General features: G+C 41.9%; 1 protein-coding gene across 2 annotated transcripts in view; it reads left to right on the forward strand.

The window, feature by feature from the left end:
- Positions 1–829: 829 nt before the first annotated feature.
- alcamb (activated leukocyte cell adhesion molecule b) overlaps positions 830–20544 on the forward strand; it is a 50352-nt gene continuing 30637 nt past the window's right edge. For both annotated transcript variants that reach the window (XM_026192128.2, XM_026192129.2), the window contains exon 1: positions 830–1183. In XM_026192128.2, the coding sequence (XP_026047913.1) occupies positions 1123–1183 (61 nt within the window). In that variant the 5' untranslated portion in view covers positions 830–1122. The remainder of the gene's footprint in view (positions 1184–20544) is intronic.

A 20544-nucleotide genomic window follows, 5' to 3' on the forward strand; every position in this document is an offset into this window, starting at 1 on the left:
ATGTGCTTGTTCAGTTTATCCAGAACGATGAAAACATTAAAAAACTTTTTTTTTATGATTATTTTTGTGACAGCTAAAATAAATGGGCGAGTATCAAAATAAAACGAATTTGCTAGTATCAGGTGACAGATCAGTCGTTTAAAAGCAGAAAAGTTCAGCTTTCCCCGGTCCCCATCTTCTTCCCCATTAAGCTTTTGATTCACCGTAAACTGTTTTGGATCCATTGATTGGACCAAAACTAGAAGAAGTGAAAATGTCACCTTGGCATTTCTCATGTTTGATAAACCGGCTGGTTGATTGATTGATTCGCTGAGAAAACAGCCCACTCCTAATAAACTGCTAAATAATACACAAGTTGAAAGCTGGGTGAGTTTAAAATGCAGGTGGGTGTTTGTGTACTTTTTGAAAAAGTCTGAGGTGCTGCTTGACTGAAGGGTTCCCTTTGTGTGTGTGTGTGTGTGTGTGTGTGTGTGTGTGTGTGTGTGTGTGTGTGTGTGTGTGTGTGTGTGTGAAGTCAGGATGGTGGTGACTGTTGGAAAGAGAGAGAATGGGTGGGAGGGTTTGAGGGAAATAGGAGTTTCAGATGAGAGAAGGAGGGTGAGGGAGAGGGGTGGGGTGGGGGGTGCAAGGGGAGACATGAGGGGGGTCTTAAAGAAAGAGCTGGGGTGGGGTGCACTTGTGTGTGGGAGGAGGTGAAGGAGGAGGAGGAAGAGGAGGAGGGGAGGGAGGATGTTGCTGGAGGGGAAGGGAGGAAGTGGTGGTGGGAGGGTGGTTGGCTCAGGAGGGGAAGGTGGAGTGGGTGGAAAGAGGGAGAAGGGAGGGGGGGGGGTATCTCAGGGCGGAGCTGCAGACAGTATCCCCCGCCCTCGCGCTCGTCCGCGAGCCCCTCACAATTACCTGTTCCACCAGAACTGACGCGAGCGCGAGTTGGCGAGCACATGCCACGCTGGAACAAGAGCCAAAAAGAAGTGAAACTGCGGCTGTGCAGCACCAGGCTCCCGAGGACGATTTAGATCAATCCACCAAAAAAACACGCAAAACAAAAAAACTCAAACCAAACTGTGTGTGCGTTTTAAACAAACCTCTGGAAGAGCCCACTGAGGATCTGTGAAACTCGCAAGGATGCACTTGTTGTCCGCCGGCTACGCGTCTGCCCTCCTCCTCATCGCGCTTCTCAGCCAAGGTAAGCTATTGTCTCACCGAGCGGGCGGCTGTGGCGCTGGAAGCCGCAGGTACGAGGGGAAAGTCCCGTACCTGCAGCACGCAGGTGCCTCCAAAACTTCAGCCCGGGCTTATCGATCACATTCCCGGGGAGAGAAGGAAACAGGAATGTGGGTGTTTCGTAGTTATAAGTTAGTAGTCTGCAGTACAGTTTTATGTAGTAGCATGTGATTCACCAGGCTACTAACACGTCCCCTTTCTTTAAGAAAAGAAACTAAATGGGCTTCCTATGAGCCACAAACTTCGTGACCTCCTCTCTCCATTCTGTTAAATTCTGAACCACCTAAGTATGTAATCTGTTTAAAAAAAAATTAATTACTAAGTAGTTTCCTACAACTCCTCACCTCGAGGTAAAACTGTCCTCCGCATTCAGCTCATGTCTTTAAAAGTGACTTTTCTTCTCTATAAACTGCCCATTGTGAGGTGGTCATCCTCACCCAGTGTTAACATGTGCTCAAGCCATGATGTCATAACCACCACCATGTCTCTTTTTTTATGTGCGTGTGTGTGTTCTGTTAACACGGGCTGCTGAGCAGAATGATGCTGGCTCACATCCTGTATGATTTATTTTAATTATGGGCTGTCTGTTAGGTGGAGGGAAGCACTTCTGACAGGCTCCTTCCAGTAATTACACTGGGATGTGGGCAGTTGTAATGGCTTGCACAAGTGATTAAGTTTTAGCAGAGAAATTTGGAACTTTCTGTGTGATTTCAGTGCAGCTGTTGTGCTTTCAGTGTTTTTTCTAAGCTGGATTTTCATGATTTCGCTATTCCCTCCCTCAAGGTGATGAAACCATGACAAAGGATGATTCTTTTTTTGAGAACGTGCTCTTGATGTTGGGCGTGGTATGTAGTGTGCTTGTAGATTTCCATACAGTCTCCTCTGTCACGCCAACAGGTAGCAGCGCCGTGTGTTGGTGTCACTCAGCCAGGCCATAGGCAAATCCATAGGCTTTCAAGTGCTTCCTTGGGTAGGAAAGAGGCGGAGTGGCTCATATCACCCTGCTCCCCTTCACCTCGTCACACAACGGTGGCGCCTGTTGTTGTAAATTAACACCATACAGCACCTATCAGTCAAGCTCAGGTGGTTTGTTTGAGAGGAAACGAATGGGCTTTTTAAAGTGTTTTTACACGGCTGTGCCGCTGCAGTGCCGTGTGCTCAGAGCACTGGAGGAGAGTGCTCTGAGTGGGTAATGAGGGCAGACTTTACGGTTGTCCACGCTGCTGCGTATTTACACATGTGGCCTCAAGTGATGGTGAAAACATGCGTGTTTGCTTAGACCACAGTTGGCGTGAAGGAGAGAGGGCAAAAGGTGAAGCGAAACTTGTCCGGTTTTCTTTTGCCAATTTGCTCAGTGTGAGCAGAATCTGCCTGAAGGTGTTTATTGAGTTTTGGATTTGCAATAAAAACTGCATCAATACTTGTAATGAAAAAACAAGCCTGTGTTTTATTATATTTGCTTCGCTGAAGGCCGCGCCATGGCTGCTACCAGACACAACAGAAGGGGGGGAGAGAGTCCTGAATTAGTCCTGGAACAAATATTCCAGAAAGATGCATCTGTTTTTTGTTCACCGCCTTGTCTCCACCCTTCCCCCACCACCACCGCCGCCACCCTCCTCACCTCCCCTCCTGAACAGACAGACAGTGCTCCGTGCCACAGCTGGTATTACTTGTCAGGCAAGTGGGGCTCTCCCCTTTTTTTTTTTTTTTGCTAATGGACTAATCTGTTGAGGGATGGGTGAGGGGGTGAAGGGGTCACCCAATTTCACCGGAGATGGGTTCACTCTCCTTTCTTTCATCTCTAACTAGGTTGTGTCAGGACTTGTCTCTTGAACGTTTTGATGTTAATTCCTGAGGAAAGAAAAAAAGAAAGAAAGCAGCTTTAATTGTATGTTTGAGATACATGTAAGATTTTGTACAAGTGTTCATTTGGGCGCTTGTGCACGTCTCATCTTGTTTATAGGCGGCTTCCTCTCGATGTTTGAAGACTGCTTGTGGTAGTTTCTCCTTTGAAAAGAGATTTCTTTGTGACTTGGAAAGTATTGTATTCCTTCATGCAAAATTCAGATGCATTGAAGGGAAGGACGACAACTCAAGCGAATCATGGCTTTGAATAGAAATCCTGCATCTGCACTTCACTTGCTGTCAATTTGAGGCCTAATCTCTTCGAGTGGCTGAGCCATTTGTTGATCAAAATCTGGAAATGGCCACGTTTTTGCAAATGTAGAGAACATAATCCCATTCTGTAATCAAAGTAGAGCCAATGCATGGGAAAAGAAGACAATCTGCTAAATTTAAATGCCTAATTTGGACCATCATATAGGAGTAATCTGACTGGCATCATCTTAAGCCAATAAAGGGAGCAAACCTTCCATTCATCCATAATATATCTCACTTATTATAATAGGAATGCTTCAAATAGTCCCAAAAGAGATATCTATAAGTTATTATCCTGCTGGATGCTTAACCCGTATTTGGTGTCTCATAATGTCTCTCAAAAGGACTCTCAGTCGTATGTGTGGAGCCAAAGTGTGAAGTGGAATCTTTTCTGGTATCACACAGTTAGTGCTCTTGTGTTTCGGATGAAAAAGACCATTTTATTGAGTATAAAGTGAAGCAGATGCTATTACTCACCCAAGAAGCACAAAGCAAGTGAGATATAAGAAAGAGACAGATGTTCACACAAGAGACTTGGGTTTCTGTGCGCTTGTTTGTGTGCATCATGTGCTCCTCGGGTCTCGATCAGAATAAGAAGTGGAAGTTTGAGCAGCAGGCAGAGCTGCTGCTGCTGCTGATGGAGAGGAGGGGAAAAAACAAAACAAAAGGGCTCCTCAAACAAGAGAGGGCCGTTTAGACAGGCGAGGTCATACTGTAAATTAGAGCCGCATTATGGTGGAGAGGCCAGTGTCACTTCCCAACGGGGGGTGCAGAATTCCTAACAGCGCCCCTGGCAGCAGGCCTTTATAGCGGGAATGTGAGGATCTCTCTGGAATAAGCAGTCACAACTTTTTAAACGACGTTTTAAATTCCAAAATAACTAAAAATAAAGATGGAAGTTTTGCGTGAAACTTAAAATAACCCGGGGTTACGATGAAATTAAAGCTGTTAGAGTCTTTGATGTGTCACGAAAGAGCAAAGAGCAGGGTTTCATTGCAAATCTTAAACTAGGAAAGCTCACATAAAAGGCGATCATTAACCTGCTCTACTTCTGTGAGAGGAAGAAAAAAAAAGGCTTTGGATGTTACAGTTTCTAAGAAACCAGGCCGGTGCATTAGCTTGTCCCCAGAGAAACGATGCTTATGACAAATGTGCATCCGTACCATATGGCGTGGTGCATTGAGCCTACCCACATACAGTACACCGAGAGCTTTAGTGCTCAGTGGTGCAAAAAAGAGCTCGGCTATTTGTATTTCTAATGTAGTGCAGTTCGATAGAAACAGTGTAATACTAATTTCTTTTTGGTCTTTGTCTGCTCTGCCCCCCTCACGCAGAGGGTTGCAGCGGTGCACACACACACACACACACACACACACACACACACACACACACACACACACACACACACACACACACACACAGAGGCGCACTCCAACCACACTCTGGTTTCTCTCGGCCCCCAGCAGGACACTGAACAGGTGGAGGAGTGCGGGGAGGAAGGGGGGTGGTCTTTTTATGATTCCTGTTTGTGTGTACAGTTGCCGCAAGAACAGCTTGTTCCCGTCTCTAAGCTTAATGATAACTTTTTCAAATTGCAGTCCTATTATTCACTTAAAGATTTTTGCAATACTTTTAATTCCTTCTAAAATGTGATTGCCAAAACAAACGTCACCTTCAGATTAGATGTAGCGCGACAGCGTCGAGAAATATGGGTGAGTGCGTGAACATGCTGAGCTTCCTACATGTCAGACAGAGCAATTCCCTCTCTGCTGGACTGGCCAAGCTGGGAGATGTATGAGTGGCTTTGCCTTGAGAAAATGAAAGGACTTGGGTGGCAGAAGTAATCACTCTCAGGCAATGACTCAATGAGGAAAAAGGTCTTTTGTTCGCCTGTGACAGTTTTACACAAGGGATTATCAGTAAAACAGCAGCAAGTGAATCTTAATTACACTTTGGTGATTGGCTTGCCCTACTTTCAGAGCCTGAGTGTGCGATATATTCCATTTTTATAATCTCAGCCAAAATTGCCTTTTCAGTTGTCCATTTCTTATTTCAATTAACTGCTCAGGTTCAGAAAATTGTTTAAATTTAGCACTTTATTGACTTTTTATACATTCCGCTTTACAACTCGCATGCTTACACTGAGTGAAATAAAGTGAGAGGAGTCTTTATGATACTTTACCAGACAGATTAATGTCTCATTTCCCCCCTTTTCTCTTGTTTGTCACTGTCGTTTAAATAATGGTTTATTTGTTATCTGAGAAGAGGCACCACAGTTCCATTGTTTCAGTTATAAAGGAAGACTTAACAACATGAGAGAGCGATAACTGTGCAATGCAGTGGTGCTTCTTCCTTATTTATGCAGGAAAGCCCCCATTGATGTGCACGAAGCCACTCGTGGTTTTGGTGAACAAGGAGTGGCACCCCAGATTGGTCCTTGGGTCGGGGACTAAAAGTGAGGTTGTTTCGGTCTTTAGTCATTGAAGCATCCCTCAGCTTTCACTGGATTCCTGTGGTCTCCCACTGACTGTATTGTGACGCTTGCTCTTTTTAAACAAATGAGTGTATGATAGCGACTTCTTGCTCCCGCTGCTGTCTTTGTCATTAATATGGAACAGCACACACCCCTCAGAGAGGGCACAGAGTTGCTGCTGTCGGTCCCAGCACTTCACATGTGCAACCTGACTGGGGGGAAGCGTCTCCCCTCCATTTGAAAAGCCTGTGGCCACACCCATCTTTAACAGGGCCTGGATCTTTGTTCAAATCCTCCATTAGCGTTATTGCTCTGTTTTAATGAATTCTTTGAGTGGCACCCCCTCTCCCATTAACTGTGATGTTAATGAGCTGACCTCGGTTTTAGGAATACCACAAAGGGACACATATATAGGGAAGCCACATGGTGGCTGCTTATGTGTCCTTTGTTTTTTTGTAGATTACATTTAATGGGCTACTTTTTCCTTATTCAAATTTATCCTGTAGGTAAAAGAAAGACAAAGCCACAGCACCACTGACAGCAGAGTCTCACCACATGGGTGCTACCAGTAGCAGGATGTCCCTCCTGCCCTTAAAAGGGGGTCAGTGATGGACCTCTGATATTTATGCCTGCACTCTCATAAAACCTCATTGCTTCTTTCTATATATAAAAGAGACACTGAGCAAGATAGAAGGCTTCTGTTATATCAAACCTATATTTTTTCTTTGTCTGCGGTTCAAGGGAGCCAGACAGGTTGACACAGCTTTTGTGCTAAAGGTGAAACATTCATTCCAAGCCTCGGGCCACTAATAAAACGACACAGAGTTTTGTCTTCCCATTTATTTCTGAATCACCCTCTGTTGGCTCCAAAGCTCTTTTGCAATACTGAGAAGTTACTCTATTCATTCCGACGCTGTTTAGCAGTTTTCCAGTCATGAAACATTGCACTGCTCCCGGTTACGTTCCACCCTTGGGACTCAACAGGGAGGTTTTGTCTGCATTTGACCTCAGTATTCACATTCTCGCCATCTTAAAAGCTGTTTCTTTGTGTTGTGCTGATGTCCACCATCCTCCCTTCATAGACTGCAGCAGCAGTCTGCAGTGCCTGAAGCTATCTTTGATTACATGCTGCTATGGCTGAACTTGTAAGGAGACAGGAGTTCCCATTCAGGGACGACTTCCTTTCACAGAGGATAGCAACAGCATATCTGTGATTGGAATTAAAAGCCCATCATTCTGACAGTGTTTAATATCAAACAACAGGAAAATTAAACGACTGGCAGATCTTTCTGAGTCACCAATGAGTCAATACACTGATGACTACCATGGACCTTTTATAACAGTGTACCACATGCTTCTAAGATGAGTACCTTACTCTTTAAATGAAAGAATTTTCAGGTTGTTCTTAAAAATGGTCGGTATCTCTGTAAAGATCTTCTTTGGAGGATTTCGGCTCGCACTATTTCGTAGGGGTTAGCGGTGGCCGATACAGGCTCAAACTTATATCACGATATTTCAGGAAAAATACTTCTGATGAGATAGGGAAAAATGTTGTAAATGTTTAATAAGTGTAAGTAAATGAGGATCATTTTCCATCCTTCTTTTGCAGTGGGATCCTGATATTAACTGCGCGATTCAAACTGTGAATTTACTAAAACAAGGTGCCAGAAGCAGCAGCAATATAGCAACAACATCCAGTGACACAGCATGAGTCAAATGTAGCCTAGCTAGTGTTTCTCTGGAAATTTTCAGTAAAAGTATAAAATAACCTCTTAATACTCTTGTTTAACAATGACTAAAGTAATTTAACCTTGTAACTCATCAGGACCTGTACAATAGTGTCATATAATAATCTTAGGCTGACCTTTTTAACCAGCTGCTTTTCCACCGTGTCAATGCATCAGTAATTTCAATCCACTGATTGCTTTTCCTCTCACAGGAAGAGCAGTGGAGCAGACTGATGTAGTGTCACTGAAGCAGTACAATGAGTGCTCCGGTGACACTCGGTGGAGTTATTTGTTTAGTTTTGGGTCGCTCCCCTCCTTTATAGACTGGCTTGCCTTTGATAATGTGTTTTTGCCTGGAGTGGTGAAACAGGTTTGTTGTTTCCACGTTTAACCGGAACATTTTCGCACATTTGGAAAGCACTGTGCTCTGTTCGATGATGTTGCTCAACAGCAGCGGACACATCCCTCTCGCTCTCAGACATGCCCGGGCTTGTCTTCTTGTTCTGCACACTAAGAAACATAAACACATAGCTATAGCAATAAGATATTTTTATATCATATAAAAAATATATACCAGTATTACCGCGGATATAGAACAACCATATTAGGAGATGTTACCATAAGCTACTGTAGGTACCACAGGCAGTACACATACCAAGGCTGCAATTGTTCTAGAGCTGAAGGGGGCAGCATAGGTCTACAAGGTGTACATTGTCCTGAAGAAGACGGAATATGGCCACAAGCACAGGAAAAACTAAACGCAGAAGTAGGTGACTAGGTGACCCCGTAAGAGATGGGTGATAGTAAAAGTAAAAACATACATGCTAACATGTTTTTCATACCCAACGAGTAAATACTTCCAATTTAGCAAAGCAGCAGCACAAGCAAATACCAGCATCCAGATTTGTTCATCCAAAAAAGTATCATTGTGTTATGTCATTCTGAGACAGCAGCTAATGTTAATGTTAATATGGTTATATTTCATAGTAATGTTAGTAGGCTACTCGGCAACCATCCTGGCACTGTTCTGGGACCTCCCCTCCTTTCCACCTGCATATGTGGAGTAGATAACAGATACAACACTGATTAAGTCAGAACCAGCTTGAACAGAGGATCTCGTATGAAATAGGGCTGAAAAGCAGTTTGCAGAGGTGTAGCAACACTGGACAGGCAACAGCAACTCAAACAGCACCTCTTAGAAGAGTTAACCAATTCGATTTTTGAATGGTATCAGCGTAACCACATCCTTACTGATATCGAGAACTGCAGCTAAGTTTGGCTTTGCGGTGCCTGAGAACTAACGTATGCTTGATGAGAAAGGTTCCAGTGCACAAAGATTCAGAAATCCTCTTAATGTTACTCTGATTTGTCAAATGCACATCGAGGCTGCCAAGCTGAAACCTGAGGTAGTTTAACACTTGAAAAGTAATTAGACAAACTGAAGTAATTAGCTAAACATGGAAGATAAACATTTCAAACTGTTTACTGAAATTATATGCTGAATTATAAAAAAAATAAAATAAAATAAAGGGAAATCCTAAAAACATAAATCAGTCCATGAAATGAGGAACTTGTGATTTCCCTTCTAAAGTTGAGACCTTCTTTCATTCTAGTATGTGTTCCAGTTGAGACTTGTATTTGGACCCCTGGGCATGCATCTCCTAATGTGCAGCTGCCTGGAAAAGGTTAGAAAAACTGTAATCCTCACACCAGATTACAGTATGTTACTCAAAGCTGTTTTTTTTGTTAATGCATCTGCAATTGCAGCAATGTTTCCTGACATTCAGCTTCAATTTTTATTCATAGGAGTCAAGTGGTGGGTTTTTGCGTGGCAGCTACCCCTCAAGCGATGCTTTCGCTGATGCATGACTTGTTGATGTGTTAGATGCTTCGTGATAAAATGCTCTGCTTTGCTGTTAAGTATTTGGCTGTTCTGCTGCCAGACCTTACAAGGAAGGTGAAGAGATGCTTGTCTGGTAATTGGATGCAGTACTTAATTTTCTAATGGGACGACTTAAGAGGTCAAGTAGCCTTGTGTTGCTGGAGAGAATTTCAAAGCATTAAATATCCCACTGGTACAGTTTAAATACATATAATTGACTTGACTTATCCTCTAAATGCTAAATTCTCTGCATGTATCACTTTTAATTTTACTGTGGCTTTGCTGTAAAGTGGTAACAATGGAAAACAGCAGGGATATTTAATAGTAAACTCACTATTAGCTTGTTAACACTGGCCCTTGTCACATAAAAATTTGCATTACTGCTATTGCTGGCTAGCCTATAGAATGAGGATGTTGCTAAATGAGCTTTGAAGTGTGTAATTTTGAATAATGAAGATGCCAGAAACCATTACCCTGCCATTCCTGCCCTCCATCATACAAGTAGAAGCTATAGAAGAGATAATACATCATTTCCTCTTTTAATGATGCCAAGATCTCATTTAAATGTTCAGGGTCAAACAGCAAAAAAAATTATAAAAGGAAATAAATAAAAAATTGAGAGCTGAAAATAAAAGCTAAGAATGTAGGTTTGGGATGTTTTGGTTGAAGCTGAATGGATTTTCGACTCCTTTTCATGAAAATCTCAGGTTTGATTGTCTTATTGTGAAGGGCTTGCCAGAGCATGCTGATTTATAAACAGAGCCACCACCTATGGATGCGCTAAACCAAGACAACATCACAGCCAGAGTTTGTTTTTACAGGCGTATTGGTTCAGACTACAATATTTCCCAGTGGCTTTCTAATAATTGGACAACTTTGTTACCTTTCTCCTTGGGGCAGCATTTGTATAGATATCATGGTTGAATTGCTATATTTCTTTTTGTGTAATGCATTTTTTCGTCACAGGTCATTACGTCGCCTAATATGCATGTTCTTTATATTACCAACAACTGAAGACAGTAAAGGCCTTTTCTTTTTGTCAGCCTTTACGAAGCTTAGAAGTGCTTTAGCCCAAATACATCAACATACGTCGATGCTCATAGTAACAATACCAGCAGGTGTTTAGCACAAATAATAGTTCTTTATATACTTGTCAACACCCTTTGCTGATGTTGGCGCATTAAAGAAAGGAAAGGATTCACCAAAGAGACACTACATGCACAAAAGCATTGGGCTGCACTTAATCTTTTAATTGTTTTGTGTTTTTAGCCTCATAACCACAGGTGTATAAAATCAAGCACCTGGCCATGCAGTCTGCCTCTACAATCATTTATAAGATTGAGTCATTCAAAAGAGCTCACTGAATTCAACGATTGTACTGTAATAAGATGTCACCAACAAGTCAGTTTGTGAAATCTCTTCCCCCCCCCCTAGATATTAAGTGGTATCACTGCTAAATGGAAGCATTTAGGAACCACAGCAACTCAGGCACAAAGTGGTGCTGAGCCACATGGCGCGTAAAAGGCGCCAGCGCTCTGCTGACTTCTTCTGGCATTAACATCAGAAACCGCGAGCTTCGTGGCATGGGTTTCCACGGCTGAGCAGCTTCTGCAGGTGTAGTGTGAAGGGAGCCCAGTATTTTTGTCCATATAGTGTATGAGTAATTTCCCATTTCCTGCTCAGTCAAAAGTCAAAATATATTGGCTTTAGGACCGTATTAGATAGATCATTTGTATATTGGTCCATTGGAGAAGATTGTGCCATCAAAAGTTCAAGCCACCTAATAGCCTTACTGATACTTGTTCATTGGGACCAATGCAAGTACTGAGCGTTAGGAAGTAATCACTGCCTGCATGGGTATTCTTTATACATACAGTATATATATATAATTGGAGTAGAAGTTACTATATATTGAAGAGGACAAAAGACAGGTTATTATCTTTTTTACATTGTGCATATTTCATAAACCACTTAGCAGGTACCCGTTGCTTCCACACCAGCTGTCATGCTACTCTGCTACATGTGCTGCAGTATTGTAAAGACTACATATTTCACAACACCTTTTCTGAATTGTCTTCCTGGATCATGTTATGCAAACAACAGTTTAGATTGGTGCATACTGGGCAGCAGACACGCTGATGCGTAAGAGGCCAGTAGGGTTAGGGCTAGTTAGAATATGTAACACAAAATGTATTTGACAAAGATATCGTGTATTTTTGACATTAGATGGTGAAAGTCAGCAGCCTTCTCTATATATCAGGACTGAATGGCGAAGCAACGTACAGACAAGCCCGGTGTTTTTGTTCAGTTTTAAATCATTTTTTGGACTTCAAGGGAAGCCTTCACCCCCGAAACCTTGTTTTTGTCTGGCCGTGAAGCAGAAGCAGCACATGGCTTTGGAGGTCTTACTGAACAGTGTGTTGACTCACTTTGCTTGAAGGGGGATAGTCTGTGCACAACATTCCCATGGAGACTTTTGTTCATGAGCTCTCCGGGCCACATTGCTCATATTTTGAACACCTTTCAGTAGCAGAAGAAGTGTTGGCACATTTTTGCTTATTGACAGGGGTTTTTTTTTTGTGAAGCGGGATGTCTCGCTGCTGCCAGTACATCTCACTATCTGACAGATCTGCAGGGCTTTTTTATGCGCTTGTTTGGGATGTACCGCACAGGACAAAAAACAGAGTGAGGTTGGGTGGGAAGCACTGCAACCGTAGGGTGGATGGTTAAAAGCACTTAGCTTGATGTATAGCTTCTCCTCATGCCATGATGGAAGAAGAAAATGTAATAGCCACCGCTAATGAAATTATTATGCCTTAAAGGTCCTTTGTAACCAAGATGACTGTGACATATACTGAATTACATCAACTAAGAGCGGTTATCTCATCTCATAGAAACAAAAGGCACAAACAAAAGAATCAGATGTGGCTTGTTGTGACAGTTTTATCTTTTGTGTCTTTAGACAACAACAAAAAAGAAGTATAACACTAATGGTGACCTTGCGTTGACAAAAGATAAAATGCATTTTGAATGTAGGTGAATTTTTTGCATATAATGCTAATCTCCAGCTTTTCACAGTCCTCCATCAAAGTGAACGTTGGTCCAGGGGTATTAAACGTGAAACCACACAGACTTGATGTGCAAACAGGTACATAATCCTTTGTATGTATTATCTGCATTCCATATATTCCTCCCACTGCTCTCCGCCCTATTTAGCCAGCAGAGGCTTTACGACCCCCCTAGAGTCAAAACCTGAAGCAGGACACAAGTTGAAACCGTCATGCCCTCTTAATACCAACCAGGCTGTTTGGCTCATTGGAATGGGGAACACTGCTTGCTCTGTTTCACAATGAAGGGTTAGAAGGTCAGTTCTGTCATTATGAGTGCACAACAGCATACACGACTCTTTGCCCAACTAATATAAAAGTATCAGCCTTACCGCGGCAATTACCAGAGATGAAAGCTACAAAAACCATCTGCCGAACAAATGGAAATACCTACCTGTTAATATTTTCTGTTGTTTACAGCGTAACAAGACATACATTATTGATACGGAAAAGTAGGTGGCGTGAATTAAATTCATGCAATAATAAAAGCACTGCACATATTTCTATTCATCATGCATTTTGAGTTGGGAAAATATTAGGCCATGCCTCATGCAGCATCTAATGAGGCACTTTAAGATCGATAAGTGGATGCATTCTTGTTTACCCACGTAGAAAAGGTATGATTCCTGGCCTGATTTGTCTCCCCTCTTCTTTTTAAAATTTTTTTTCACTGCTCCCATGAGAGGCTGTGTGTGGTTTGTTGCCAGGATGCTTCAAGAGGGGTGTGTTGTGGCAGCAGGTTTGATTGGTATCCTCAGGCACCACCTGAAACTGTAATATGGTCATACAGATGGCATAATAGTAAACACAACTGCTCCCACAGGATCAATGGGCTACAAATGTTCAAAGGATTTCCTGCTCAGGGAGGTGTGGGGGCTGGGACTGGGTGGGGCTGCTTTTAGAGGAGAGGGAGCACTTGTGGGACAGGCAGTCAGGCAGGCGGGTACTTGAACAAAAGCTGATTGCAGTTGTGTAAATAGTGGAATCTGAAGCAGCCAGCTGGGGTAATAATTCAAAATAATAATAAAAAAGATCATAATTCACTGAATTAATTACTAGAATGAGGATGCTTTTAGTCTGATGACTCAGTGGATGTTTCCATCTTGACCCTCCAGTTGGGTTATATCGGTTTGCATATGTAATTTGCTGAACATGAGTATTAGTGAGAGCTGCATTGGTGATTTCATCATTAATATGCGTCGCAATAAAAAGGCAAAAGAACCTCACATGCTCCCAGAGCCCAAAACGCTGTTTTTGTTCGATGAGCCAACACTCCAAAGCCAAAAGGATATTTATTCACAGCGAAACAAAACAGAGGGAAGTTGTGAATTGACTTAGCTGACTGGCAGAAATTTAAAAACGATCTACTTTGATAATTCATATTTAATACCAGTGCTCCCTTTTCTTTCATATTATAGTAAAGTTGCTTTTTTTTTGACATTTCATGGACAAAACAATTGTTATAATAACAAATCTAATTAAAAAAGCATAATTTGATTGTAACAATGAGTAGTAGCTGTAGTCCTGATTTAAGCCCTGGCCAGGGCTAAGTGACTGTTAGAAAATGTCACATCACTACTAGATGTTTTGTGAATTTTCCTTTTTTTTTGATTAATAAGATTGAAGAAAATGTTAAAAACTGACATTTCCAGAGCTCAAGGTGACATCTTTAGATTGCGTGTTTCTCCACCAAAGATATTCGATTTACATGTACATAAAACTGAGAAAAGCAGCAAGTCCTTAACCTTCAATGCTGGAAGCAGATTTTAACTTGACTAATCACACAAACAGTGACTTGCCTATCAAAATTGCCAACTATTTACCGCTATTGCCAACTGGTATTCACTCAATTGGCCACCTGTCCCAGAACCAGCCTGGCTTCCTTTTCCCCCCCTCCGTTGCAGCATGCTGTTACTCCAGAGGACCTTTTTATGCTATTAATAAAACTGATTACAAATGATGTTCTGCCTCCAGTCCAGACAGCAGACACTTACCCTACAAGTCAGTCCTGCTCTAGTTGGCTCAGTTGCTTGAGGCGAGCGAAGCTGGCAGGTTTATGGCCAGTATGCAAAAAAAACCTGATACCTCCTGTCTGATGTGATACCTCTTGAAGAGACCTGGTGAAACGACGAGCGCTTTGATGTCAAGAAGGTTGTTTTGAATGTGTCGGGAATATTTTAAAGCTCCCTCTTAACACCTCTCACTCGGAAGGGGTGAAAAATCGAGGACGTTTTAAGAACTTGAGGATTCATTCCTTGCGCTTAGATTTGCAGATATCAGTTCAGACTTGTCAGTAAATTCAAAGCTCGCTCTACTCATTAATGTGAAGAGCTACTCACTGCTGCCTCCATCACTTCACCCCTTTAAAGCTTAAATCTGTTTTATTAGACTGTAAACATTTATTTAATTATCCGTGTGACTATATTTTGAAGCCTTAATTGGGCTGATTATACTTTCCTGTGAGCGCTAGAGGGGAAGAAGGGCTGTAATTTTAATTAAATGGGCTAAAAATAAAGTTTTCTAAAAGCAAATCCTACCCTCGGAGAAACCGCGTCCGCTTATCCAGGCCTCATCTCAAACGCAGGCGAAATAGCATGTAACCGTAAGAACCATGTGATCAGATACCTGTTATCACAGCTGCGATAGATTCAGGAGTGTAGCAGGAGTTGCTGAAAATCAGCAACTGCAGATGGTGTTTTCAGGACATATGTTACCTCTCATGTTATTTCTACTACTTAGCCACAGCGTAAATGTGGGATTCTTTACCATACATGGGTTTCACCTGTAAAACTACCACGTGTTTCAGCACGGAAGGGACCAACAACTAGCAAGAAACAAGAGATTTTAAAAAAAGTCTTTGGATTTGAAACGAAGCGCAACTTTAGGCCAATAAAATAGAAAGACTCTTATTAGTGTTTCAGCAAGTGCACGATTAGCCAACTTAAATTCAAAGCCTGTGTGATTAGGAGCAGAGTTGTTGCATGTGGATGCAAGCTCATCATTAGGCATGAGCGAGCAGGACAAATTCAATAATGCTTGTAGGATCCTTCAGTTTAATGAAGTTTGAAGGCTCCTTGGCATATGAGAATGTTATCACATTTAAATGGCTCAGAAATAATTAAAAATGAATGACTAGTTTCTAATCACACGTCTGAACTGCCTGGATTGAGAGTTAACAGACTTCAGCCTTGGTGCGCGCTACACAAAAGCAACATTTGAAATAAACTCTTACATTTCTGCTGTGTTTTTAAATGAAAAACTGAATGTTGAACTTCACTGTAGGAACAGTTCATTTTCGAGTCTTAAATGTGTTTAAATGCAATTCTTTTCCTTTTTTTAAAGGTTTTATGCTTCACTTTGACCCTACGCCTCTTCAAATGCCTTCGAGGTGTTGTGCGATCATTTCCACATGTCACAACCCTAATTAAAATAAGCTTTATCTGTATGGCAGACAGATTCAGGTCGGAAATGGCCAGTTTTCCATTTTAATGGGTAGAAATGATACGATAATCCCTTTTGTCCGGCAAACTTGCTTGCAGGCCATGTCTATTTTTAGGAAAATGACTTTGAAAGCAGAGAGAGGAGAGAGGTTGTGCGGTGGAGGACTTTAATATCCTCACGGTGATGGAGTTTTTAAACTTCTTGCCTGAGAAACACGGTCATCGTGACAGGGTCGAGACTTGGCGATCTATTAGGGCTTCTGATAGCGTCTCCTGCTGACGGGGAACATAAAAAATCCAGTCTGTTCATTCACAAAGCCAGACCCTTGGGTGAGCTAATGTAAGCTCTTCCGGAAACAGAAGAATGAAGTCATTGCCAAAATGTTAGGCACCGAGTTGCATTAGGAGGGGTTAATGGATAAGTAGCAAGCGTTGAGGCCGTGCTTTGTTAATGGCCTAATGTTGCCTTTAATGGTACGTCATTAATGGGAGTTGATGGCGGATGTTTGGAGTCAGGACAGTGAGCTCTCTTCTGATCTGCCCCAAGTCTGCCCGCAGGCAACTCACAACCACTTCTCCCCTCAGGTCCCGTGGCCTGCGCCCCTCAAATACATAATTCACAACATAATGGATGTGATTTCTGAGTGCACTTACCACCCGTTCGCTCGAGCCCGCTGCAGTCTTAAGAGCACTCCCCGTACCCATGCAGCTCGTCAGCTGACGCAATTTATGACATTTTTTAAGAGGTTTTTACGGACGCTCGTGTGGTCGAGTGTGTAGAGGAGAACATTTCAAAGACTAACGATCACGCCACAAGATCAATTTCTAGGCAACCTTATGGCAAGTCGTTTAGAGTGATAATCACCACTCTTGTAATGTGCTTTTATCTTTGCAATCTGCCTCGCGCTGAGAAAAATGACTCTGACACTGCCAATAATGGGAGTCGTGTGTCACAGATATGCTATATAAAAAGGTGCCTATGTTTTCCTTCATAATGTCTTTGAGCCTTCTAGAAACATTTATGTGCCTTTCAACTCCCAGTACCAACAAGAACTCTTTTTTTTTTGTAACCCAGATATTAGTTTTGTTACAGGTCTTCACTGAAGGTTAGGAGAGCAATTTAAGCTAAATCAAAGCTGGATCATCTGCTTTGATTGTGCTGTCACTGGTGCTCGAATGAGACGGCATTTTAGAGTAACTTGACCATAATTAATTTAAATATATGACAATGCTTCTCTTTTAGATTCTCATATTAAACTCACTGACTAATCAAAGGGAAAAATGCAAGAATGTGCTGCAGTTTCCTCATGTTTATTTTTTTCTTTGTATGGTGTAAATCTTTACGTCTCTCATCAACCAGCTTCAAAGCTCAATAGTTGATTAATAATGATGCAAAAAGTCTGATTTGTGCTGTAATATATGTGCTTATATTGTGCAGAACTCCCGACATCGTGCACTTGGTTCTGGCTGTCTTTTGTCTGTTTTGCTGCTCAGTTCAATGTTTTTCTCGTTAACTGGATCACAGGTCAAACACAGAGTGCGACAACACACCGCGCGTTTTCCACCGCACTCACTTTAATTTAATGATTTAATGGAAAACTTTTGTTGTCTGAGACATCAACAGGAAATATGCTCCCCTTTTTCACTCCCTCACTATCACACACTGTCTTCATTAGTTAAACAGAGTGAAACAGAGTAAAAACAATTGTCCTTAATGGACCAGAATGCAATGCAGTCACAAGGCAACCTGCGTTTTGAGATGTGGAGCAGGACTCGCGTCGTCCTCTGGGCTAATTATTTCGGCGCTCACGCTGCTATTTGTTCCACCTACACGAATAACCCGCAGCTGGTGCAGAGTGTTTGCACCTGTTCTCTGAGGATTATCAACAGGTATTCCGGGAATTGTAGGAAGCACGAGCAAGCAAGACATGATACGACTCGTGTGGTGTTTACCCAGAAGGTGGCACTCTTAAATTAACTTCCACAATGCAAATTCTTTTTTTTCCACTCGGTTACTGCTGGTAATATAATATTTCATGATTGATTGACTGAAATGATTAAAATTACAAATGTTTTTGGAGTTTAGCAATTAGAGCTGAATCATCAGGACAGCAGATGTAGCATGTGTGACATTTTCATTTAAAGCTTGCTCAAACCTGTGTGTAAATATTTGCCGTCATCATTTTCCAGCTGACTCCCGCCCACTTAGAGTCAATTCGAAGAGCGAACAAAACAAACAAACATAACAACCAAATCTCCAAACTAATAACATCTGTAAATAAAGAGTGTTGGCTGTTAGCTGCAACTCCGGGGCTAAAAAAAAATAACCCATTGAGGAAGCGCCAACAATTGCAGTTCCTCAAACGGCCACTTGAGACTCGCAGGAGTTTTTACAGCATCTTTTGAAGCTATTCATGGTGGAGCAAAGTGGGGTGATCACTTTTATATTAAGGGTTCAAGTTTCCATCGTGCTTTGCCTGACAGCTGGATGCCACATAGGTGACTATAGCTGGTTATCTCAGTTAAAAGAAGTCACAGGGTTGGACCACTAGACCATTGTTCATGCAAGTAAAAGACATGCATTATGGCTTCATGTTTGGCCAACAAGCCATTGAAAAGTCTCAAATTTCAGTATTTAATTTGTATGTATTTGTGCACTGAAAACCTGTTGTAGCTTCTTGTGTTAGCTTCTACTTTAGCGCTCAGCTCTGTCATCACAGCTCCAAAAAAGACCAAATGCTAATTTGAAGCATTAAATTAGGAGTTAGAGGTGGCTACAATCACCTTCTTTGTGCAGCTTTAAAAGATCGAAGATCTATAACATGAAAGGTTTTTCTTCAGCAGCGTGGTGCTTCTTTAGGGAGCCAGTCGTTAATTACACAAGTGGATTAAAACACCTGAAAACAAAATAAATCTTTCCCTCCTTCTTGGGCCCTCGTCTCTTCCTTTGTTCTCTCGCCTCGATCCCTGATGAGAGGCAGAGGCAGCAACCTGATCCCTCAGCAGCAGGCCTGCACAGGTACCGGGGCCTCCTCAGGACAAATTTGAAACCAGAGAAAATGGAGCCAGCATTTTTAGTCATAAGGGAACAATGGGGACTCGACAGGTGAGACTGCAGGCAATGCATTAGCCCTGTTCCCGCCTGCTGTGTTCTGTGGGTGTCTGTTGACCACACATGAAGCAGCAGCTGAACATTGTTTTCTTTGCTTGAGGGGGAGAGAAAGCTGACTATATGTCTCTGTAGAGAATAAATATGCTTCACCGTGGAAGCTACACTGTATATCTGGCAGGAAAGGAGTGTAAATCAGGTTAGCCAAGAGACAAAAGATCCACCTGCAAAACACAGCCATGACACTTGGCCACCGCCAGTGACCTGATGTTATTCTCTGTTGGCATGCAGGCTGCAGCTTCAAAAAGGCTGATCTCTTATAATTTTCAGGTTAATTGCCGAACTCGTAATAGATCTTTTATATCTGTTTGTCACCTTTCTGAATTAATTCCAGACTGTATTATTTTCAGAAGCTGTAACTTCTAAGCCAGTGATGTGGTCATGTGCCATTATCGCAGTGCTGCTAAGATTAGAAGGCTTCTATAATTCTTTTATTTTATTTATCCGTTTAAGACTGAGCAATATAGCTTACAGTCCAGTTTCACAGTACACTTAATATTCCAATATACTCCATAATCCAAGCTGCATTCTCATCTTTCGCACGTCACAGATGGAGTAGACTTATGAACTTGCTTAGGTTAAACCTGTATGTCACCCTTGAACAGTTTAATCTTTATTTTGATGATGTTTTGTGTAGCGAACGCTCTTGCATTTCTTTATCTTTCTATCTAATAGTCATTGATGTCACTGGATAATGAGTAATGATGGTGAACTTTGCGTTTTTTTGTTTTTTTTTTCAATAATGTGAATAATGACGATGATAATAATAATAAAAAAGGAGCCAGAGCCTTGAAGCTTTCAGGTCAGCTCATCATCTGTGCATTCTTATGTTTTGAAGACCTCTCTCCATCTACTGCAGAGATTTCCAGATTTATCATGAATTCTTCAACCGGCTGTTTTGTTTGCCAAGCATTAGTGCTTTTGTTGGTTTTTAGAGCACAGTGGCCTAAAAGATGTTTTCATGCTGCTGAGGTGAAGGAGGGGAGCCATTAGGCTTAATAGACTCGGACTAATAATACCGTGTGTTGCACACTCTACATAATTCTCCATTTGCTGTCCATCCTCCTCCTCAGCAGAGCACAGGCTTATTTTGCTCTCAAGTGACAAACATGGCTCTGCTCAGTGGCTGGGTAAATGTGAGGGTTTTTTTTTTTATCTATTTTTATTGTAGTCTGGTTTATGAGAGCCTCTTTTTTTTGAACAACTGTCAGATGTACAGCTACATAATCACTTGATTAGATCATTAGATGGCCAACAGAAAATGCGCAACTATTTTGACAAATGTGGTAACGTTAGATGAGTGCTGTGACACATTGCCGATGGAATCATTAAAGCTGTCTTCAAGAAAATAATTACACCAATCATCTT

The sequence above is a fragment of the Astatotilapia calliptera genome, chromosome 14, assembly GCF_964374335.1.
Source record: "Astatotilapia calliptera chromosome 14, fAstCal68.1, whole genome shotgun sequence".
In the NCBI taxonomy this organism is placed as follows: Eukaryota; Metazoa; Chordata; class Actinopteri; order Cichliformes; family Cichlidae; genus Astatotilapia; species Astatotilapia calliptera.